Source organism: Hevea brasiliensis, chromosome 8 (assembly GCF_030052815.1).
Source record: "Hevea brasiliensis isolate MT/VB/25A 57/8 chromosome 8, ASM3005281v1, whole genome shotgun sequence".
Taxonomy (NCBI): domain Eukaryota; kingdom Viridiplantae; phylum Streptophyta; class Magnoliopsida; order Malpighiales; family Euphorbiaceae; genus Hevea; species Hevea brasiliensis.
In genome coordinates, this window is record NC_079500.1 from 5,717,312 (window position 1) to 5,742,689 (window position 25,378).

General features: G+C 30.5%; 1 protein-coding gene and 2 pseudogenes across 1 annotated transcript; all 3 read left to right on the top strand.

Moving 5' to 3' along the window:
- The first annotated feature begins 10,362 nt into the window (after positions 1–10,362).
- LOC110653087 (probable receptor-like protein kinase At1g11050) lies at positions 10,363–12,340 on the top strand (annotated as a pseudogene).
- Positions 12,341–13,892: 1,552 nt separating this feature from the next.
- LOC110658691 (probable receptor-like protein kinase At1g11050) lies at positions 13,893–18,382 on the top strand (annotated as a pseudogene).
- Positions 18,383–22,092: 3,710 nt separating this feature from the next.
- On the top strand, positions 22,093–24,152 carry LOC110658680 (probable receptor-like protein kinase At1g11050). The gene has a single exon (XM_021816406.2). It carries the CDS (start codon positions 22,118–22,120, stop codon positions 24,086–24,088), a length of 1,971 nt encoding a protein of 656 aa, XP_021672098.2. The 5' UTR covers positions 22,093–22,117; the 3' UTR covers positions 24,089–24,152.
- Positions 24,153–25,378: the final 1,226 nt, after the last annotated feature.

The window sequence follows — 25,378 nt, forward strand, 5'->3', positions numbered from 1 at the left end:
TTTGTATTTTGGTAGGGCCCATGTGTAATGTAATTACTAGTTTATGGTGTATTTTATTTTGGACTTGAAATGAAAACTTATAATTTATTATCTATGAATTTCAATATGAATGCAATAGGTGACACTTCATTTTGAGATCTCATAAATAGTTGTGAATGATATGATAAAAGAGAATATGATATAGAAATATGTGAGATGACTATGAATATGTTAACAGGTGATAGTGGAACCCGCTAGATGCTAATAAAATAGAGGAGGATCTGTTCGGGTCTCCACAAAAATAAGATATAAAAAAAAAAAATTTCTACACGTAAATTACCTGATTTAAAGGACATTAAAATTTACAATAGACATGACAAGACAAGATAGGGTGCTCCGACACCGAATGTGGCACTTCTTGCTCGGCTATACAATAGACGGGTAAGGGGTGTCACACTTATTTAATTGTTTTCTTTTCTAATGGCAAGAGTTCATTACTTAGAATTGGCAAATTGCAAAATTCAACATTTTAAGTACTAAATTGTGGAGTAAGATTCAAACCGGTTCTACTAATAAGTAATATATTTTTAGTTACTGAACACTACCAAACATTTTAAATATACTATATTAGATGAAAGATGAGGTAAACTATTTATTATTAAATTATGTAATTCCCCTTTTTTTAATTACATGTTCAACATTTCTTGGAAGCTCACTACATAGTTAATATAATTTACCAAAAAAAATCTAATAATAATAATTTGGGTGTAGCTGCCACAACGTAACTTGCTTACCAAATAAACGACAAGGTAAGCCATTTTTATTTAATTGTTTTCTTTTCTAATGGCAAGAGTTCATCACTTATAATTGGCAAATTGCAAAATTCAACATTTTTTTAACCATAAATAAAATTATTTTAATTTAAATTTCTAATTTTCCGTATCATATGACACCTAATAACTTGTTATTATATTACCAATATATATACATAATTGACAATATGATATTAATAAATGAGAAGAAGCCTAGTCTAACTTGATTTTGTAACTAAAAGCATATCACTCACCTAGTAAATTTGGGTTTTCACTCCCCCATTACCCCTTCTCAAAAGAAAACTAATGAGTAATGATAACCATTTCTATAATAAGTCATTTGAAAAAAAAAATTCAATTGAATTTTTACATAATTATACTTGATTTTTATTCCTTTTAAAATGAATTTTTTAAAATTAAAAAGAATTAAAATTTTTCATTTCAAATGTAAAAATTGACAATTTTTAATTTGATATTTCTAGCCAGACAATCTTTGATATATAAATAAGGGAAGACAATCTAAGTTTGCTAGGAGGCTGTTCTACTTCTACATTTAAGCTTAAGCAAAGGCAAATACTATTGAGAATCAGCATTCTTCCTCATACTAGCAGAATGGAATCAAAGGCATCTTCTAAGGCTGCAGGAATTTGTTTTTTCTTGATCTTCATGCTTATATTCTTTGAGGCAGTTGTAGCTCAAACAAATTGCATTCTCAAGTAAGCTCAATTTATAGTTTAATTACCTCACTCTTTTTATTTTTCCTTTATACATCTTGTTCTAAACCTTTTCAAGAACTGCCTCATAGTCATCATTTTGATTGACTGAATCGGCTAAAAATATGCTTGAAAGCCTATAATAGCAATAAAAAATTCTTGTATCTGCACGTCCAAATTAAATCTTCTTCATCTTTGATTGGCTCTGGGCTCAAACTTAAGAATTCATTATCTTGAAAGTAATTTTAATACCACTAAATTAAAATTCATTTGTCTCTTTCCCCATCTTTTATTTTTGTCAGATCTCAAGTCTACAGGTTTAGATTTTCATTCCACTTCATTAGACTATTGAGATTTTGCTTAATTTTTGCTATCATTTTAGGCTCTTACAACTTCTTGAGATTTTAGAGTACTTATTCAGTCTTCAAGAGAAATGAACCTGATCAAGTTACTTAACTTTGTAATGGTGCAACAAATGTAGAGGGTGCTGAAGATAGTTTAGAGGTGTGTTGGTACCATGGATGAGCTTTTCTCTCCCTTCCTTCCTCAATGTTTAGGTCTACTCTCTTTAGGCTTTATTACCATCTGAGTCAAGATTAGAGTTGATTTGCAAATTTGATAACCTCTTTTATATAGGTTGGATTTCTCCTTAATTAGTACCATATGGTCCATAATGAATTCTATGTTACAATTTGAGCCTAGAATTTAAAATTTTTCACCTTTGATATCAATCTATTGAATTTAACAACATTGATTTTAATATCCCATTTATTGTGATAGTGATATTAAAAATTTTGACAACGGAATGGCCAACATGATTATCATTTTTTGTTGATTTAACTCTGATTGAGGTTCAATTCGATATCAAAATTTCATAATCTTAAAAATGAATACAATATTATTGAGGTAGAATGCATCAATCGATTACATTCATCGTCAGTACATATTACATGGTCCATTAGCAAAGCTAATTAATATTAAATATACATCTTTCACTACTTAATTGCAGCATGATAAGACGAAAGCTTCCGGAAAGCCAGCAATGTGTTTTCGAAATATATAAAGGCTTGAAAAGAGGAGAAAAGGCAATCAAAAGAGTGAATATGACATTAGCTGCTGCACAAAGTCATGTTGATGAACAGTGCAATGCCACTGAGCCAAGTTATTGTTGCTGGAATGATATATTCCTTAAGTGTACCCAATGTTGTGAAGGGCCACGACCTCCTGGCTCATCCTTGCACATGTCAGGTATCTCTCAAAATCAGTCTCTTAGGTGGAATACTCCTGTCAGAATTTCATTAGGTGTACTGTTGTGCGTGCTGATTATTTACGTTGTGCATGATGTGATGAACAGAAACAGGAAATTAGAGAAGGAGAAGGAGAAGGAGAAGGAGAAAAAGACACTGAGCCAGGCATAAGTGTTGTATGATGATATCCGAGAACAGGCATATAAGCAGGTGTACATATATATATATATATATATATATATATATATATATATATATATATATATATATATATATATATATATATATATATATATATATATATATATATATATATGGTATGGGAAATAATTTGTGTATAGGTATTACTTCGAGTAAGGTGTTCTATAGGTAAAAACACAACTTTGGAGCCTGTAATCTATTTGTCATCAATAATTAATGGATGGAATTCATTAATGAAAATCAATTAAATGCCAGCAAGAATATGAATCAAAAGCCATGTATTTTACAGCTAGAATGATAAAATACTAATTAACCTAAACATATTGCTTAAGCTTAATAAATTATTGGTATAATTCTAATTAAAAAAAAAAGACTATTTGATAACATTCGATATGAATTCAATCTGTTCCTAGATCAACTTTGCTCGCATGAGTTTCACCTCAGTTTCGGCTACCTGAAACTTCCTCCACTTGTACTCTAATTCCTTTGCTTTTGAATTCCCAATGTAACTCACAATCTTTGCTTAAGAAAACTATTTGCAGAACATAGAATTGTATACTCTGAAAATTGTTCCAGCTTCAAAGTTATTGAGGCGTGGATACACAGACCAAAAATCATCCTCTTCAACCTTCTGATTTTGTTTCAGAATTGCCGGTATTTTCTTTGCTTGTCAGATTTGTATCATATCAGAAATATTGTCTTCTTCCTTTTCCTCTTCTTCTTCTTCCTCTTCTTCTTCTTCCTTTGCGAGGTGTATTTAGGGACTACTTTTCCGTCTTGTTGTTCTTTTATTTCTTCATTTTCAGCCCCCATTAATTTAGAGTCCTCTTCCTCCTCAGGCTTTCTAGGTAAAAAACTTCAACTACTACTTCTTCTTCTTGATCTTCATTCATAGGTTGAAATTCTTCTTCTTCTTCTTCAGGATCTTCTTATTTTCTTTTCTTCAAGGTCTTCTTCACAGTTGTCTTCTTCTTCTTCTTCTTCAGGGTGGTCGTGTATACGTAAACTCTTTTGTTAACTTATGGAGAATAGTCTCCTCCTTGAGAAGACGTTTCATCGTCTAACGATTCAATGACCAACCTTCGGCTTAGGAGCTCCTGCTTGAGAAGAAGTTTAATCGCTTGAGAAGACGCTTCATTGTCTGAGGATTCAAAGATAAAACTGAGCTTAGGAGCTCATCTTAGAGAAGAAGCTTAAGTGGACAAACGCAGCATTTGGATCTACGGATGTCTATGACATATGCAACAGTACTAAAGATGTGTACTTTTAATACTCTTTTAATTTTTTTTTTTAACTTATGAAAAATTAATTTTTCAATTTAACTAGATCAATAAAAAATATTTTAAATTATTATAATATTAACTCATTAAATTTTGTGTTAATTAAGAAAAAATATATATAAATCAATAATAGACGTAACATTAGAAGTCGGGGTGCAATATTTAGATATAGGTGTCTTGTATATATCACTTATAAGTTGATTTTACCCTGATTTCGAATCAATTTATTTTGATTTGATTCGGTTTAGTTAATTTAATAATTTGATTCGATTCAATTTTTGTATTTTCATTAATTCGATTTTAAATTTTTTTTGTTCAATTTAATTCGATTGTTACCCAAATGCTACCCCTAATTCAAAGAAAAACCTTTGCTTTCTCGTGCAGAGATATTAAGGATTTCGGAATTTTTAAGAGGTCGCTATCATTTGCTATATTAACTTATATCATTCTCTTAATTGGATCAGGCAATCCCCATTTCATTATTGGTTAAGAAAAGCAAATCCTTAGTTGGATTAGCAGCCAAACCATATCTGTCCTTTTATTTTTATTATTCAATTGTTTTAATTTCTTGCAAAATTGTAAATTAAGGAAGAGAATTTCTTTACATCACAAAGTAAGAACCATTCTTCTCATGTACAATATAATAAACCAAAGCAATTATAAATAACCATATTTAATAATTTTCTAATAATTTATTATCAGGATTGTATATATATATATATATATATATATATATATATATATATATATATATATATATATATATATATATATATATATATATAATGCCATTGGTTTCTTTTGGCTAGGAAAAGATTGAGAAGTGCAAAATTCCATCACTCCAAATGAATTCCTATTTGTTGGCCTTCCTTAATTTTCCTTGCCAATTCTCTCTCCTGGTTGCTGCTCAGCACTAATTGCTTGAACTATTCTTTTAAGGCCATTTCTAGGCAGCAAAATATAATTTTAGTAAGGATCTACTTCTCTACTCAACTTTTTCCTGATTTGCCAATCATGGGATTCACCAAGATTCAAGAAATCATAATGTGTTGATGGGTTATTCATGGTTAAATATTCTGAGGAATATGGATATGTAATGTGGCTGCAGCCATGTATATTTCTTTTTGTTATTGTTGCCATTGAAATATCCCAAAAGACATGCTTATTATATAATTATAATTAATTATCATTATCATGTATGCATGCCTTTGATTTTATAAATCAATGTCAAATGTTAGGCAGAAAAAATTTGAAGTTTTATTTACATGTATTAGACTGAATTTGCAAAATTTAATCTTGTATTAATTAATAGAATACACATTTGTATTCTTGTTTGTGTATTAATAAATGTGTAATTACTAAAAAAAGGGTGCTGAAAATTTTAGTGATAAAAAGGGAATGTTAATTTAGGAAGAGATTATGATATCATGCATGTTAAAAATAATATACAAGATAGATGGTGTTTATCTTAGCTAATAAACTAATCAAATTAACTCCTAAGCTTTAAAATTAAGTTAATTTGTTTGTTTATAATATTTTTTTAAGTTTATAAATTTTTATAAAAGAAAAAAAAGAAAGTATTAGAGGACCAACTTTTCATCTCAGTAAGCTCTATATTTATAAAATAATTTGACCAAGTACATTACTACGTTGCTATCATTTAATTTTAAAATTCTACTATGTAACTTATTTAATACACTTTTTAGTAATTTTAAAGATAAATATATTTATAAGCTTTTATTTTTTTAATCAAATGTATTAGTACTTATCAGCAATTTTCTTATACACATGCATCGTAATAAATTATCTACATAACCCATTAAAATATTTTTTTATTCCACTAAAACTTAAAAAAAAAAAATTGTTTTAATAAATTTAGGCTTGTTGAATGCTTCATTCTAGACATCTACTGTTGAAATATTTTAAAATAAATAATAAAACAAAAAAAATTAAAATAAAATCTATCTATTAAAACTCTAAATGACACACCAACTTCTTTTTTTCTTTTTTTTTTTTTCACACTAACTCTTTATTTATAATTTTCATCTATTTTCTTTCTCATATTCAAAAAATCACAATATTTTTTCCTTTCTATGTTTTTTTTTTTTCTCATTCTCTACTCTCTACTCATTGTTTTGTATTTTTTTTTTGTGTCAACAAAACTAGTGAATAAACTTAATTTCATAAGGTAAATTTTATTTTTTCAATTCATATTCCATTATTCTATTGAACAATAAGAATCAATTATTTCAGTATATTTTAATTATATATAGATTAATTTTATTTCTTTAATTTTAGTGACAAATTGATTTGTTGATTTGAAGACTTACAACATTTATTACTTTATTTTATATTTAGTTAATTAATAATTATTTTAATCAATTATTGTTATATATTGAAAATTTATATGCATTATTATATTATTTTTTCTCATAATAAATAATTTATTATTTTATATAATATTTTTTCTCATAGTAAAATTTCTATGCCTTCACTTCTATTTTCTGGATCTCTTCTTCGCGCTCAATTATCCTACAAGAACATATTATAGGACTATGTGATCATGAGTTCTAATCCTACTCAGAGTTTAATCAACCCAAAATAAATAAATAAATAAGACATAATTATTAATTTGCACAAACTCTTTCAAATTCGAGTTCCCTCATTTTTTGTTGAATCAATGAATTTTGATTTAACAATATTGGACTTCTCTAAGACTATAACTCTATGAGATTACATGTTTGAACCATAATCAAAGTCCAATAGAAAAACCTAATTTAGTTGGTCAATCAAGCATATCCTGATTAATCTACACAAATGTTTAAGTAGAGCTATCGAGTTTGAGTGTTCCCATCCTACATAAGAGAGGAAGGCTATTTCATTGTGCATTTCACACTCTGTTATAAAGTCTATTTAATTTGGTCTCAATAAGATGACAAAAAAGTCTAAAATGTTATATTATTTCATGAGGAAAATTTACCTAGACTCATTCTATCGCATAAACCCATGATGTGAACATGTGGATTCCTCATTCTAGTGATCTTAATTTTTATGATATGCATGGCATATTTTTTCTGATCAACGTGAGATAATACACACATCACGTTTAGATATGAACATCTAGAGTGTGAAATTTATAAATAAACACATTTGTAAGTGATCCAACATAGCAAAGTAGGCTCTAATACCATGTCAAAAAAATAAATCAGACCTAACTTTACTCTAAAAACTAGTTTAAAGGGAGGAGATTTTTCTAAATCTTATATATAGCAGAAACATTTTATCCCAAACTTATGTAAGACAACACAAGCCTTTCTCATTTCAATTTTCTCTATATTTTTAAGGTACAGAAAATTAATTTCAATTAGATTATTTTGATTACTTCTCATCCAATAAATTTTTATCATTAAATGAAGTATGCTCATTTAAATAAATACTGTTATTTACATAATTTTCCTGCTTCCGATGTGAAGATGGATAATTGACTTGCTTACATTTAGCTTGGGAAATTGCACTAGCTTTTTGGGCCACATGTCCATTTTGCCAAATCATGCATCTCCATCATCTAATACGTAGGGTGATCATAGCTGCAGTTGATCAAAATTAAACAAAATAATACCATTCCCAAAAAACAACGAAATAAACTTTTGTTGAGAAATAATAATTGTTTGCTAATGAAAATTTGTAGTTTTTGCGCTTAAAATGGAAATTTGAAGGTTTGATATCTGCGCTAATAGATAAAAAGTTCATAAAATGTGAAAGAATTAGTAAATTACGTAGCTCGAATAGTTTTTTTTTTTTTCTAGAAATTAATAAAGTTTAATCGAGTTAATATATTGTTAAATTTAAATTCAATTTAATTAAAAATTTTGTGATTTAAAATTGGATTATTTTTTTATATAAAATTGAGTAATTCATTAATAAGAAATACAACATAATCTTCTCAAAAAGTGAAAAAAAAAAAAAATATATATATATATATATATATATATATATATATATATATATATATATATATAAACAATTAAAATCTTTTATTAAGAGATTATTTGAGTATAGCTAGCATAATAATCTTCCTGATATTAACTAGTTATTTTCATTTTGGATGGCTAAAAAAATCTTTTACAATACTATCCTTTTAAAAAGTTGTTACCTCTGTAGCGGGAAGAAGAGATATAAACCATCAAATATGGAGAAACAGGCAGCACTATTAGATTCTATTGGTAGAAAATTATTATCTATATTTAAATATTCAAAGTTTCCAACTAAAAAAATCAACGGGTATTTCGAATTATTAAATAGTCCATTAAAATATTATAAAAAAATAAACAAAACCTTACTAAGAGAAGAAAATAAAACCCGAATAATATAAAGAATATGGCCTCAATATTGGAGAGAAAATCTAAAATTATTTCTAACAAACACAAATCTGATTAGAAAAATTTAAATTTGTTTTAAATAAATACATATCTAAGAGGTTATTAAAAGAATAAAAAAAAAAAAAAGAAAATCGATATAAACCCAAGGAAAAAAAATATGAAAGAGAAAAAAAAAATAGAAAAAAAGAAAAGAATAAAATTGAATTCAAATTATTCAATTGGGCCTTTTTTTATACTCAAATTCAACTGAAATATTAACTATTTAAAATATTCAAATTTAATTTTATTACTTGACTATCATTATAAATTTTAATAAAAAATTTATTAATTTTAAATCAAAATTCAGATAAGCCCATATATATATATATATATATATATATATATATATATATATATATATATATATATATATATATATATATATATATTTATTTATTTTTTAAATATATATATGTAAGTTACATTTAAAATTATATTAAAAATTGAATAATTGATTGAATTTGCAAGCTATTATACCGTAAAACTATTATATTCAAATCTAAATTAATTAATATTTTTAATACTTAAATTCATTTTAAATCTGATTAAAATTCACCCTATTCTACTTAAACCTATTTTAAATCTAGTTATCATTATTGGAATGATATCTAAAACTATTTAGTTTTATATAGTTTAATAAATAATTTATATAAAAGTACAATTTTTCTCAAAAATTTATATTTTAAAAATTAATGATTTGATAAGATATTTAAATTTTACTTATCTAAAATATAATACATATAAAACGTATAAATATTATTATAAGAAATATATTATATGTTTAATTATTTATTTATATAAAAGGGTTCAAATAGCTGGTCCAACACATAAAATTCAGTTTATATATAGATATTATTTTTTAAATTTCAATTTATCTCAAATTAAATTATATACTATTTAAACATATCTTATAAGATTTAGTTGAATAATATACTTGAAAATACCCGACCTTAAACTCAAATTTGGTTTAAGTGAAAAATTTGTGGTTTAGTATTCTATTTGAGTCAATTCAATTGAGTTTTATTTTTTTCCACACTCAAACTCGATTCAGTTAAATATTTAAGATATCTAAATTTAACTTAATTTAACTTATCATCGGTATAATATAATAAAAATTTTATTAATTTTTAATTAAAATTCAAATAGGCTCAATTTTTTTAAACTCAAATTGTTACTTTTATTATATATATTTAGATAAAACAGTTCATATAATTAATAAATTTCTTTTTTAATATATAAACTAGATTTAAAATTATATAAAAAGAGTTGAATGTGACTATGAAAAAAGAGTTAAGTATTTTGCTAGTTAATTTGTAATTTATAATAAAAGGATGAGCATAAAGGACCCAATTCGATAAAGGCTGCATAGGGTCAAAGCACCAAAAAAGGGCGAAACCAAACCGCAAACGGAAATGAATCAAATGATACGGTATCGTAGACTGAAGGGCTCCACATCAGCCCCTTGCATAAAAGCCCACCCTTCTTGTCTCGTTGATTATAACAAGCACCGCACTAATTCGACCTTTCTTACAACAGCAACTGCAAGCCAGCAGCAGCTATAGCACTGAACCTGTTGGATTGAAAAGAGCGAGAGAGAAAGTAGCACAAGCTCCAATTTGAGAATTCAACACTTCTCTAACTTGCACATTTTGCAAACCAGAATCCATTAATCAATACATAACCCAAGCAAAATCTTGAGACCAAGTACAGCGATGGGCAGACATGACTTACTTCTTCTCTTGTTTCTCACTCTTTCTGCCATTATCCTCCCTACCCGTGAAGCAGCAATCGAGTCTCATCCTCTTGCCAAAAATGATTTGTCATCCCAATGCCCCATTGTCCTTAACTATGTTTTGAGAATCCCATGGAACAAAACTTCTTGCCAAAATTACCAGCCATCCAAAAATAACACTGCCAATCTCCAAAATGGTATGACCGATATGGATCCATGTTGCAGAACCCTTCTCTCCCTCTTTGGGGTAGGCCTTGCTCAGCATCTCAAAGAAACCTCTCTCTTTCAGCTTCCTAGCTTACCCACCTCTGTTTCTTGCCTTCAAGATTACCAAACAAAGCTCAGCTCTCTTTCTTTACCTGATAATATTGTGTCTCACTGTTTTGATCCTATGGAGGTTGTGTTAACTCCTAATATATGTGCCCAAGGGCAGACTTTTCAGGATTGGGTTGCTAAATTGGGTAAATCAACTGTGCTCGACACGGCTTGTAGGCCTGATCTTGCTGATCTTGCATCGTGCAGTGCATGTGTGGCAGCTGCATTTAAAGTTCATTCTGATTTGATATTAATCGACGGTAATACAACCCATGCTGCATATTGTTTGTACTTTACAGTCCTGTATGCTGCTAGTATTGTTAATGAGTTTGGGCATGAAAGTGATGGTGCTCTGACATGTTTATTTGGGTTAGAGTTAGACTTGGAATCCAATATGGGTTCACCTAGTAAAGGTAATTCTGCTCTTGTTTTTGGCTTGACTGGTACTGGTGTTGCTATTTTGGTCATGTCTAGGTTCTTAGGATTGTATTTTTGGTATGATAAGAAATGGAGGAAGAAAAATAATTCTACTTTTCCCTTTCATATGGAGGAACAAGAGTCTAGGCCAAGACCAAGGCCGAATACTGGGTCAATTTGGTTCAACATTGATGATCTTGAGAAAGCAACAGAAAATTTTTCACAGGACAATTTTATTGGTAGAGGAGGGTTTGGTTTGGTTTACAAGGGAATTTTGTCTGATGGGACAACGGTGGCTGTTAAGAGGATTATAGAATCTAATATTCAAGGTGATGCAGAATTTTGTAATGAAGTTGAGATTAATAGCAATCTGAAGCACCGAAATTTGGTGTCTCTTAGAGGGTGTTGTGTAGTTGATGAAGACGAAAATTATAGTGAGCGAGGGAGCGGAAGGTATCTTGTTTATGATTACATGCCTAATGGGAATCTTGATGATCATTTGTTTCCATCACTTGATGATCAACCCGAAAAGAAACAATTGACATGGCCTCAAAAGAAGAGCATAATTTTGGATGTGGCAAAGGGATTAGCTTATTTGCACTATGGAGTGAAGCCTGCAATATATCATAGAGTTATTAAGCCAACAAATATACTGTTAGATGCTGAGATGAGAGCAAGAGTGGCTGATTTTGGGTTGGCAAAGTAGAGTAGGGAAGGTCAGTCTCATCTCAATACAAGAGTGGCCGAAACTCATGGATACTTGGCTCCTGAATACGCTCTAAGGGCAATTGACTGAGAGGAGTGATGTTTACAGCTTTGGGATTGTTGTCTTAGAGATAATGTGTGGGAGAAAAGCTATTGATTTGTCTTCGTTAGGGTCGCCGCAAGTTTTTTTAATCACTGATCGGGTTTGGCCATTGGTGAAAGCTGGAAACATAGAAGATGCCGTGGATGTTTCTTTGCTAAGAGATAGAGATTTGTCAAATTCGAATTCGAAGGCCACAATGGAGAGGTTTTTGCTTGTTGGGATTTTGTATGCTCATGTAATTTTTGCCTTAAGGCCTACTATATTGGATGCTCTAAAAATGTTGGAAGGGGATATTGAAGTTCCACCTATTCCCGATCGGCCGATGCCCCGTAGCCATCCTTCATCTTTTGGTGATGGCTTCACCGTCTCCCCAGCACCGAGTTTTCCACAAGTAAATAATGGAGACATGCTCAGGTAAGCCAGAAAGTATGGAATTTCATATTTTGCATTGCTTAAAATGGATGTAGAAAAGTAGAGCAATGTTTATCCGCAAATCATTCCTTCAGTTGATTCAATAGAATTATGTTTAATAGTGAAAATGGACATGATATAAATGGATCAATTAGCATGTGAATTTTTTTGCCTAAACTTAGTTTACCATAAACTCAAGACACAAGATATATAGTGGAATCCATCTATTAAATATATGAGTCTCATATATTCATATCTTAAGTTCATATCCATGATGGACCAAGTCTACGTAAGAATTTCTCATGGATTTATGTCTAATGACCTCAAGTTAAAAGCACTACTATGAAAAACATGGTTATCTCCAACAACTTGTTTTCGTCGCTAATAGTTGGAAGTCCTTGCTTGTTTTAGTGATAGATATTGTGGGGTCGTTATTCATTATTAATGGCTCTCTCACTAATTTTTTTTTTTTTTTTTTTTTTGTGATGAAGTCATTCCAAATATTGTGTTTATGAGGGCTTATTGTTAATCCTAACTAAGTATCATTATTGGTAATAAATTATAAGTAGTGGAGGAGACAAGAAATCAACTATTAGCACTGAGCAATTGATCGTTGCTAATGATAATAAATGACATAACCTTTTTATTTGTGATGAGTTTTTTTGTTTTTTTTTTTGTCATTAAAAACATAATGTTTGTTACTAATAAGTAGGAAAGCAAGAAATTTTATTTAAAGAAAATTTGAAATAAGTCTCATACTAAAAACAATTAACAACATAAGATTACATATGCAATAAGTTTATTTTTGTTGTTGTCAACATAAAATTTATTGTTAGTAAATAGGTTAGCGATGAAGATTTATTTAGTGACGAATGGATAGTTATTGCAAATTACAATTAGTGACGAAATGTTTGCCAATTTCACCTTCATTAGTGTTGTCCTACAAGAACAAGGAACAATGAATTAATGACATTACATTTCTAAAATATCATTGTAAATTACATCCAGTCAAACAACGTATTCAAAAATGCACGACCTCGAACTTGAATTTGATTTGAGTAAAATATTTGTGATTTAGAATTCAATTTGACTTAATTTGATTGAGTTTTATTTTTTCACACTTGAATTCGGTCAATATTTAGAATATTTAAATTTAATTTATTTAATTTAATTCTAGTATAAATTTAAATAAAAATTTTGTTAAATTTAATTTAAAATAAGCTCAATTGTTACAACGACTCAAATTGATATATTTATATAACAAATTTCTTTTTTCAATATATAAAATATATTTAAAATTGTATAAAAAATTGAATAATTGATTAAGTTCGCAAGCTATTTAATAAACAATTATAATAGTTGAATGTGACAATCTCGAGCTATTCCAACCCGACGTGAACAAAGAGTGAAGTGTTTTGCAAGTTGATGGAAAGGACCCAATTCGATTAGTATGGGGTCAAAGTATGGAGAAACCAAGCCGTAAAACGGAAATGAATCAAATGATACGGTATCTTATAAGACAAGGAGTGAAGTGGGAGAAAGCCCAAGATGGTCTCGAATCTCTGCATTATGTGACAGCAACAGCAAACCAGCAGCAGCTAGAGCTCTGAATCTGTGCGAGAGAAAAAGTTGCACAACCTCCAGTTTGAGCATTCAACCTTAAAAAAATATTTTTTTTTTCTGTCAAGATGATTCCTTTCTTCAACTTGCACATTTTGCAAACCAGAACCGAGAACCCAGAGTCTATTAATCAGTACATAACCCAAGCAAAATCATGAGGCCAAGGACAGAAATGGGCAGACATGATTTACTTCTTCACTTATTTCTCTTTCTTTCTGCTATCATCCCCCCTACCCATGAAGCAGCAATCAAGTCTCATCCTCTTGCCCAAAATAATTTGTCCTCCAATTGCCCCATTGCCCTTGACTATGTCTTGAAAATCCCATGGAACAAAACAACTTGCCAAAATTACCAGCCGTCCAAAAGTGACCTATATGGCATGAACAATAAAGATTCATGTTGCAGAACACTTCTCTCCCTCTTTGGGATAGGCCTTGCTAAAAATCTGAAAGAAACCTCTGTCTTTCAGCTGCCTAGCTTACTCACCTATGTTTCTTGCCTCCAAGATTATCAAAAAAATCTCAGCTCTCTTTCCTTACTGTGGGGTGGGGCGTGAGGCGAAATATCATCCATTAGAATTATATAAAATGCACCAGGTAATGCCCAGGAAAGATGGTGGAGTCACAATGGTCTCACTAAAGTACCACCTACTTAGACAGCATTTCCTAGACATGCACTTCATACAATCCTAATAGAATCAAACCACTGGTAAGTACCGTCTTCCCATAACACTACCACGGTACTAAGGATTTATGCCACAAAGGCATAGATAGACAGGAGTCGCCACCCGGGTAATAACCGGGACATATTCAGTGTTTCTTTCGAGGGTCATGGATGGCAACTTACTCCTTGCAGAGTTTCCACAACCGTCATTACCATAGCCCAATGTCTAGGTTCTGGATAGTGGTGCGTAAGGGGAAGGTGTTAGGCACCCCTTACGCCTGGTCTAACCTCGTTAATTCGAGTGCCAATCCTCTACTAATGTTTCTAGAAGTTTGTTTATTATTCCTTTATTAAACTTTATCCTAAAAAAATGCAATTCTAATCCTACACACGCAAGTAATTCACAAAAAGGGTTGTTGTTTACACACAATTTTCATGCACAAGTAATTCCTATCTATGGGGTTGCTAATTATTTAAATGATATTTACCAGATGACTAAAATTAATTTATTATTGGGAATTTAATTTACAAACAAATTCAATTTCAAATAACCCTATGTTTCTATTTAACCTAAATAATTAATTTTCACCAAGTTACCCTAAGGATAATTGAACTAAGTTAATTATGTACATGTGTAATTTATTCTAATATCACATAAGTCCCAAACAATCACAACCTAATAAAGATTTCTAACATGCAAATTTATTTTACAATTACCAAGTATTAAATTAAATTTATTTTACATGCCAATATTAGTTTAATTTAGAAACAAGATTAATTTTAATTTACAAAGTATTTATTTAAATTAATTACATGCAAAAGTCAGTTAAATTAAAAACAAAGTTAATTTTAATTTACCAAATGAAAGTTCTATTATTACTACAATTTCATGCCAATGGTTATTCGAGAAGTTTAGAGCTACTTACTTGTTGGTAAATGCAGTTGCCATTGGGACAAGCTACCCTTAAAAAATGGCCTTCTCTTCTAGTATGGCAATGATATCCCTGGCTTATTCCCGTTTAGCTCCATATAAGCTCCGCGCAAATGCCCTCTTTGGTACTTACCTTAGGGCTACTTACCAATTTTGTTTGTAATAAAAAGTAAAGAAAATAAAGAAAAATAATAAAAGTACGAGAGACAGAAACTAAACATGTGCAGAGTTGTGTATCCCCCTCAAATTAAATATGATTACATGATCTATATGAACATATAAAATAAATTGAAGACAAAGAGCATAGAATTAAAATATTGCGTGGCATAGATCTTGAAAAGAAAACAATAAAAACTGACATTCCAGAAATCTTGTATGAAAATCTTCTTGAAGAAAAGAAAATAAGGAAGAACTCAAAGAGTCTTAAATATCTCTAAATTTCTTATAGCTCTGAATTTTCTCTTCCTCTTTCCTCCCATCATCCCCTTCTTCCCTTCTCTAGTAGGGTATTTATAGGGTTTTGGGAGAGAGGTGTGATAGGGTTTGGAGTCTTAGGATGATAAAGTTTAGATGACTTAAACAACTACAATTGTAGAATTCGAATAAGACTGTGATATGAGTGAGGTGTTTCAACCAATAGGAAGACAGGAAAAAATGGAAGGCACCAATAGGGAATGAGGAAGAGGTGTGGTAGGATTTGGAGTCTTAGGGTGATAAAGTTTAGATGACTTAAACAACTACGATTGCAGAATTCGAATAAGACTGGGATATGAGTGAGGTGTTTCAACCAATAGGAAGACAGGAAAAAATGGAAGGCACCAATAGGGAGTGAGGAAGAGAGTGGGGCCAAGGAGGAGAGAGATATTTTATTAATTTAATTTTTAGAAAATAATTAAATGGGTCCCATTTAAAATTCCTAACTAGGCTTTCTTAGGCCCATAGAGCCTAATTAAACTTAATTAGATCCATTTAAGAACTACCCATATTAAATTTAAACAAAATAAAATTTTATTTAAATTTAATTAAATTAATTTTCCCAAAACTTTATTATTATTTTTTATTTTTTCAAGATCATGCCACGGAATTAATAATTCAACTCAATGCCTCCAATTACATCTTACAGTCATATAATTTTTCATCATCGGGTTTCCCACGGCCTCAATGCACATACTCATCACAAAATAAGAGTCTACACTTACCTGATGATATTTTGTCTCACTGTTTTGATCCTATGGAGTTTGTGTTAACTCCTAATATGTGTGCCCAAGTGCAGACTCTACAGGATTGGGTTGCTAAATTGGGTAAATCAACTGTGATTGACACGGCTTGTAGGCCTGATCTTGTTGATCTTGTGTCTTGCGGTGCATATGTGACAGCTGGGTTTAAAGTCCAATCTGATTTATTATTAATTGATGGTAATAAAACTCATGCAACTGATTGCTTTTACTTTACAGTTCTATATGCTGCTGGTATTGTTAATGAGTTTGGTCCTGAAAGTGATGGTGCTGTGACATGTATATTTGGCTTAGACTTAAAATCTAATATGTCATTCAGTAAACGTCATTCTGCTCTTGTTTTTGGCTTGACTGGTGCTAGTGTTGGTATTTTGGTCATGTCTAGTATGTTAGGATTGTATTTTTGGTGTGATAAGAAATGGAAGAAGAAAAATAATTCTACTGTTCCCTTTGATTTGGAGGAAGAGCAAGGATCTAGGCCAAAACGGATGCCCAAGACTGGGTCAATTTGGTTCAAGATTCATGATCTTGAGAAAGCAACAGAAAATTTTTCGCAGAAGAATATTATTGGTAAAGGAGGGTTTGGTTTGTTTTACAAGGGAATTTTGTCTGATGGGACAACGGTAGCTGTTAAGAGGATTATAGAATCTGATATTCAAGGTGATGCAGAATTTTGCAATGAAGTTGACATTAATAGCAATTTGAAGCACCGGAATCTGGTGCCTCTTAGAGGGTGTTGTGTAGTTGATGAAGAAGAAAATTATACTGAGCGAGGGAGTCAAAGGTATCTTGTTTAAGATTACCTGCCTAATGGGAATCTTGATGATCATTTGTTTCCATCACTTGATGATCAAACGGGGAAGAAACTATTGACATGGCCTCAAAGGAAGAGCATAATTTTGGATGTGGCAAAGGGATTAGCTTATTTTCACGATGGAGTGAAACCTGCAATATATCATAGAGATATTAAGCCAACAAATATATTGTTAGATGCTGAGATGAGAGCAAGAGTGGCTGATTTTGGGTTGGCAAAGCGGAGTAGGGAAGGTCAGTCTCATCTCAGTACAAGAGTGGCCGGAACTCGTGGATTCTTGGCTCCTGAATACGCTCTTTATGGGCAACTGACTGAGAAGAGTGATGTTTATAGCTTTGGGATAGTTGTTTTGGAGATAATGTGTAGGAGAAAAGCTATTGATTTGTCTTTATCAAGGTCACCACAAGTTTTTTTTTAATTTGTCTTTATCAAGGTCACCACAAGTTTTTTTTTTTTATCACAGACTGGGTTTGGTCATTGGTGAAAGCTGGAAAAATAGAAGACGCCTTTGATGTTTCTTTGCTGAGAGACGAGGATTTTTCAAATTTGAATCCAAAGGCCATAATGGAGAGGTTTGTGCTTGTTGGGATTTTGTGTGCTCATGTGATTTTTGCTTTAAGGCCTACTATAGTGGATGCTCTAAAAATGTTGGAAGGGGATATTGAAGTTCCACCTATTCCCGATCGGCCAATGCCCCTTAGCCATCCTTCATCTTTTGGTGATGGCGTCACCATCTCCCCAACACCGATTTTTCCACAAGTAGATAATGGAGACATGCTCAGGTAAGCCAGAAAGTATGGAATTTCTTGTTTTGCATTGCCTAAAATCGATGTAGAAAAGTGGAGCAATGTTTATCCGCAAAATCATTCCTTCAGTTGATTCAATAGAATTATGTTCTATAGTGAAAATGAACATGATATAAGAAGTCTAAAACCAATGAAATGGATCGATTAGCATGTGGATTCAAGATTTTCTTGCCTAGATTTAGTCTATGTTACCATGGATACAATACATATAGCGGAATCTACTTATATGGGTCTCATATATTTGTGTTTTAGATCCATAATAAATCAGGTTTATGTAAGAATTTTTTTGTGGATTCATGTCTAAGGACTTCAAGGTAAGAGCACTATTAAAAAATAAAAACTACTTATCTCCAACAACTTGTTTTCATAGCTAATAATTGGATGTCCTTTCTTCTTATTTTAGCGATAAATATTGTGACATCGTAACTCTTGTAAATGTCTCTCTCACTAATTTTTCTTTTGCAATGAAGTTGTTCCAAATATTGTGCTTGTTAGGGCTTATTGTTGATCGTAACTAATTATCATCATCATCATTGGCAATAAACTGCAAGTAGCGAAGGAGACAAGAAAATAGCTATTAGCAACAAGCAATTGATCATTGCTAATGACAATTAATAACGGAATCTTTCATTTGTGATGAACATTTTTTTATCGTTATAAACATTATATTTGTCGCTAATAAATAGGTAATTGAGAAATTTTGTTTAAAGAAAATTTTAAATAAATCTCATCACTAAAAATAATTAACAACATAAGCTTACGCTTGCTATGAGCTATGTCGGTCATTGTCAACATAAAATTTATTGTTAATGAGTAGATAAGTGATGAAGATTTATTTAGTGACGAGTGGATAGTTGTCACTAGTTATAATTAGTGACGAAAAGATTATGTTTGCGATGAGGTTATATTTGAAGTAAGTGAGCGAGAAAATTTTATTTAATAATCATCATTATAATGGTAATTAATGAAAAAAAGTATACTTTTTATAATAGGGATAGTTATTAATAATGTAAACTGTCCTCTTTTTTTCTATATATAAAATAAACATTGTCATTAGTAAGTGAATAAGCAATAAAAGTATCTGTAAATTAAAATTCTTAAAAATTTAGAATTTAGCAATAAAAATACTAAATGTAAAATATCAAAATTTGTAATGCCTCAAAAAAAATATAAATAATATTATTAATCAGTGTTATAAAACTTAATAACTAAAAGCATGAAAAATAAATATGCACTAATTGCTGTATAAGGAGTCTCCATTGTACTCTCCAATTTCACCTTCGTTAGTGTTGTTCCACAAGACACAAGGAAGTGAGGAACAATGAATTAATGACTCCCTCGAAAGATGATTATGCAACATTGCATGGCCAAGTAATAATGAGTATCAAAATTACTGTGACAAACCCTCTACTATGAAATCATTCTTCAATATATTATGTTGTTATTTTATTTTATTTTATTTTTTTTAAATACTTTTATCATTCATTATTTTCTTTTTTGGTTATATTCTCGGAAAATCTTGCTATAATCTTGTTTTTAAAACGAGCCATACACATTCTTAGACTTCACATCTATGCCCATGCCAATTACATATCAATAGTGGGTTCCTTGTTGCATCACACTATATATCTCATTCATTCCCTAATGCTTTCTCACCAACCCCACTCCAATGCAAAGAGATCCGTCCTTGGACTTCATCAACCTATTGCGAAAATGCAGAATGGAAAACTATCTAAGGAATATTTACATAATCACATGATTCTCTCCATAAATATTAGCACAGGTCAACATAACAGATTGGTATGGTTTTAGCCTTCATCTAAGCCATAGATTGTGGCCTGATTATTTAAAGATTTGCTGTTTACGGTGTGATCGTAGCTGCAATTGATCAGAAGTAAACAAAATAATACCATACCCAAAAAACAAAGATATCAATTTTGTTGATAATTAAGATGTTTTATAATTGTTTGTTAATAAAAATTTGTAGTTTGTGAGCTTTTATATTTTGGTGACTGAAAGCATATTACTTATATCATCGATTTTGAATTTCCATTCTCTAGTCTCCTTACGCGGAAAAATAAAAAATAAAAAATTGCAAGCTGTTATAACACTAGAATGTTTCAAGAATCATTATGCAAGTATTCCAACCCGACGTGAAAAGAGAGTTAAGAGTACTTTGCAAGTTGATTTAAATAATTCAGAGTAGTTTAACTTATTTACTTTTTAATTTAAAAATAAGGATGATAATGATTAAAATTTACTAATATTTCCAATATTGAAAATTATATAAAAATTAAATAATTGAGTAAGGTCGCAAGCTATTAAATAAATTAGTATTGTAATAGTTGAATGTGACCAGACTCATCTCGAACTATTCCAACCCAACGTGTAAAAAGAGTTAAGTATTTTGCAAGCTTGTTTGAAAAAGGAAAGAGTAGTTTAACTTATTTATTTATAATTTAGAAATACTAAATTATATATAATATTATAATGAATCCAATTGAAGTATTAGTAAGTTTAGGGGTGAGCATTCGGTTCAAATCGAATCGAATTGAATCGAACTGAATTAAATTATAAAAATTGAACTGTAAATTTTAGAAATCGAATCGAATCGAAATGGGTGAAAAACTGAATCGAATCGAACCTCTCTATTTCGATTCGGTTCGGTTTAAACCGATCGGTTTGATTTTTTATTAATTTTTTAATTTAGACTTGATTTTTAAGTTATTTGGTCTAATTTTAACTTTGGTTTGAACCTAATAACCATTAATCAATGAAATTAAACAATTAATTCATAAATTTTACATAAAAATAAATTAATTCAAAAATCAATTCGGTTCGATTTAGTTTGATTTGAGTATATAAATTACTTTTTGGTTCGGTTTAATCGATTTTTTTCTCTTCAAAACCGAACCAAACCGAAATAACCGAAATTTTTATAATGTAAAACCGAACCGAATTGATTTAATTTTAAAACCAAATCGATTGAATCGAATTGACTCGATTCGATTCGGTTTTTCAATTTAAACCGAATTCTGCTCAGTCCTAAGTAAGTTATGTGCTTTTCCTATATTTTTTTAATATGAAAAAAAGGGAGATATCGAAATCGAATTTAATTATCTAAATATTTAAAATTATTTAATTTTATAATAAAAAATAAAAAAAGGTAATTCGAATAGTATAACTTAGCATTATGTCTCTATTAAATTGACAAAAAGAAAGAAAAAGAGTTGGATGCAACGGGACAGCTTACTATATTTTAGGGAGAAAATTCAGATTTTTTTTTGTAGAAAATATTATTGGAAGGAATAATAATAAATGTCGAAATGATTATCCTAATAAATTAAAACCGTAATCTCTGCACAGGGTCAAAGCACCAAAACATAGTGAAACCAAACCGTGAAACGGAAATGAATCAAATGATACGGTATCGTATAAAACAAGGTCCCATGGTCCATAGTCTCTGCGTGTGGAGCTCTTGTCCAAATTTCTGTGACAGCGACTGCAAGCCAGCAGCAGCTAGAGCTCTGATTCCTTTGAATCTAGATAGAGGAGACCTAGAGAAAAAGTTGCACAACCTCCTTTTTCTTATAAAAAAAAAAAAAAAAAAAAAAAAAAAACTCTTCTGTTTTTTTAACTGTCTAGATGATTTACTTTCATTAATCACTACATAAACCTTGCAAAATCTTAAGGCCAAGTACAGAAACGGGCAAACATGATTTACTTTCTTCACTTGCTTCTCTCTCTTTCTACTATTGTCTCCCCTACCCATGAAGCAGCAATCGAGTCTCTTCCGCTTGCCCAAAATAATTTGTCATCCCAATGCCCCATTGTCTTTAACTATGTCCTGGGAATCCCATGGAACAAAACTTCTTGCCAAAATTACCAGCCATCCGAAAATAACAATGCCAATCACCAAAATGTTATGACCAATATGGATCCATGTTGCAGAACCCTTCTCTCCCTCCTTGGGGTAGGCCTTGCTCATCATCTCAAAGAAACCTCTCTCTTTCAGCTTACTAGCTTAGCCACCTCTGTTTCTTGCTTTCAAGATTATCAATCAAAGCTCAGCTCTCTTTCTTTACCTGATGAAATAGTGTCTCACTGTTTTGATCCTATGGAGTTTGTGTCAAGTCCTAATATATGTGCCCAAGTGCAGACTTTACATGATTGGGTTGCTAAATTGGGTAAATCAACTGTGCTCGACTCGGCTTGTAGGCCTGATCTTGTTGATCTTGCCTCGTGCAGTGCATGTGTGGCAGCTGGGTTTAAAGTTCAGTCTGATTTGCTTCTAATTGGTGGTAATAAATCTCATGCTACAGATTGTTTTTACTTTACAGTTCTGTATGCTGCTGGTATTGCTAATGAGTTTGGTCCTGAAAGTAACGGTGCTCTGACATGCATATTTGGGTTAGAGTTAGACTTGGAAACTAATGTGGGTTCATCTAGTAAAGGTCATTCTGCTCTTGTTTTTGGCTTGACTGGTGCTAGTGTTGCTATTTTGGTTATGTCTAGTTTCTTAGGATTGTATTTTTGGTATGATAAGAAATGGAGGAAGAAAAATAATTCTACTTTTCCCTTTAACTTGGAGGAACAAGGGTCTAGGCCAAGATTGAGGCCGAATACTGGGTCAATTTGGTTCAAGATTGACGATCTTGAGAAAGCAACAGAAAATTTTTCACAGGAGAATTTTATTGGTAGAGGAGGGTTCGGTTTGGTTTACAAGGGAATTTTGTCTGATGGGACAACGGTAGCTGTTAAGAGGGTTATAGAATCTGATATTCAAGGTGATGCAGAATTTTGCAATGAAGTTGAGATTAATAGCAATTTGAAGCACCGGAATCTGGTGCCTCTTAGAGGGTGTTGTGTCGTTGATGAAGAAGAAAATTATACTGAGCGACGGAGCCAAAGATATCTTGTTTATGATTACATGCCAAACGGGAATCTTGATGATCATTTGTTTCCATCACTTGATGATCAACCCGAAAAGAAACCATTGACATGGCCTCAAAGGAAGAGCATAATTTTGGATGTGGCAATGGGATTAGCTTATTTGCACTATGGAGTGAAGCCTGCAATATATCATAGAGATATTAAGCCAACAAATATATTGTTAGATGCTGAGATGAGAGCAAGAGTGGCTGATTTTGGGTTGGCAAAGCAGAGTAGGGAAGGTCAGTCTCATCTCAATACAAGAGTGGCCGGAACTCATGGATACTTGGCTCCTGAATATGCTCTTTATGGGCAATTGACTGAGAGGAGTGATGTTTATAGCTTTGGGATTGTTGTCTTAGAGATAATGTGTGGGAGAAAAGCTATTGATTTCTCTTCATTAGGGTCGCCCCAAGTTTTTTTAATCACTGATTGGGTTTGGTCATTGGTGAAAGCTGGAAAAATAGAAGATGCTTTGGATGTTTCTTTGTTAAGAGATAGGGATTTGTCAAATTCGAATCCGAAGGCCATAATGGAGAGGTTTGTGCTTGTTGGGATTTTGTGTGCTCATGTGATGGTGGCATTAAGGCCTACCATATTGGATGCTTTGAAAATGTTGGAAGGGGATATTGAAGTTCCACCTATTCCTGATCGGCCGATGCCTCTTAGCCATCCTTCATCTTTTGGTGATGACTTCACCATCTCCCCAGCGCCAAGTTTTCCACAAGTGAATAGCGGAGACATGCTCAGGTAAGCCAGAAAAGCAAGGAATTTCATATTTTGCATTGCCTAATCCCTTGTTTGGAATCTAAATTTTACAAGAATTTAATTCAATTGATATCTTTTTATTATCATATTTAATATAATCTCAACAATATACACATATTTTTCAATAAAATTATAATATTTAAGTTTCCATTATATTATTTAAGTACTTATATATATATGCTCTTTTAAATCGCAAAAATAATTGAATAAGTAAATTTATAATAAATTTTTTAGTAATTTTTTTTTAATATATACCAATAAGCCATTAAAGAGAAATTCATTTTTAATCTTATTGCAAAGTTTATTTTTAATTTAATTCACTTAGATACTTCTTAGCATAATAATATCATAATTTCATAAATTATTATTATTATTATTATTATTATTATTATTGAGGGTGACTATTAATTGATCAAATCATTATATATATTAATTAAAGATTGAAATTCATAAAAAAATTTTAATGCAATATGATGATATTATATGATAACTCTCACATAACATATTGAATATTCATAGCATACTCACATAGACTAAAAACTTTCCATGGTTTAATTAAATTAAATTTGAGTACACCTCAACTTAGCTTAATGATTTGTAATTGATTACCAATAATGATTAATGATGAACAATTAAGTATTAATGACTGATAATTAATTGTAAAAAATAAAATGAATAATGAAAAATTTTAAATTTATGTATTTTAATTATTATTTTAAACTATTAATCATTAAACTTTAAAATATTACTTTGTTATAGTATCAAATAATGACTAAATTAGCATTAAATTTACGTATATAATGAATTGTTTATTATAAGAGTAAAATATTAATGAATTGGTCAATTAGTTAGGTCCATGAATCATTGTCTTTAGTCCAGGGTTTTCTAAGACTAATAATTTGGTCATTTCTTAATCAAGTTTGTCAAAGATATTAATTTTTGGTCACAAATCTTGATCAAGTCATTCTCTTTAGGCCACATATCCATTTGGGCAAATCTTGCATTAGCAGTATCTAATGCTTGTGTGAACATTGCTGCGATTGAGCAAAATTAAATAAAATGATACCACCACAACAATCCAGCATTAATTTTAGGATAATAATTCTAGATATAACCACTAAATACGATACAAAATTTATATAAAAATTTGAATTTATTTTTGTTGATATTAAAATTGTGTTTATTCATTTATAATATATTAATAATTGTCTCATATCACAATTAAATGACTCATTAACTCAATTTAAGGTGTTTATAATATGCTTTATTATTTACG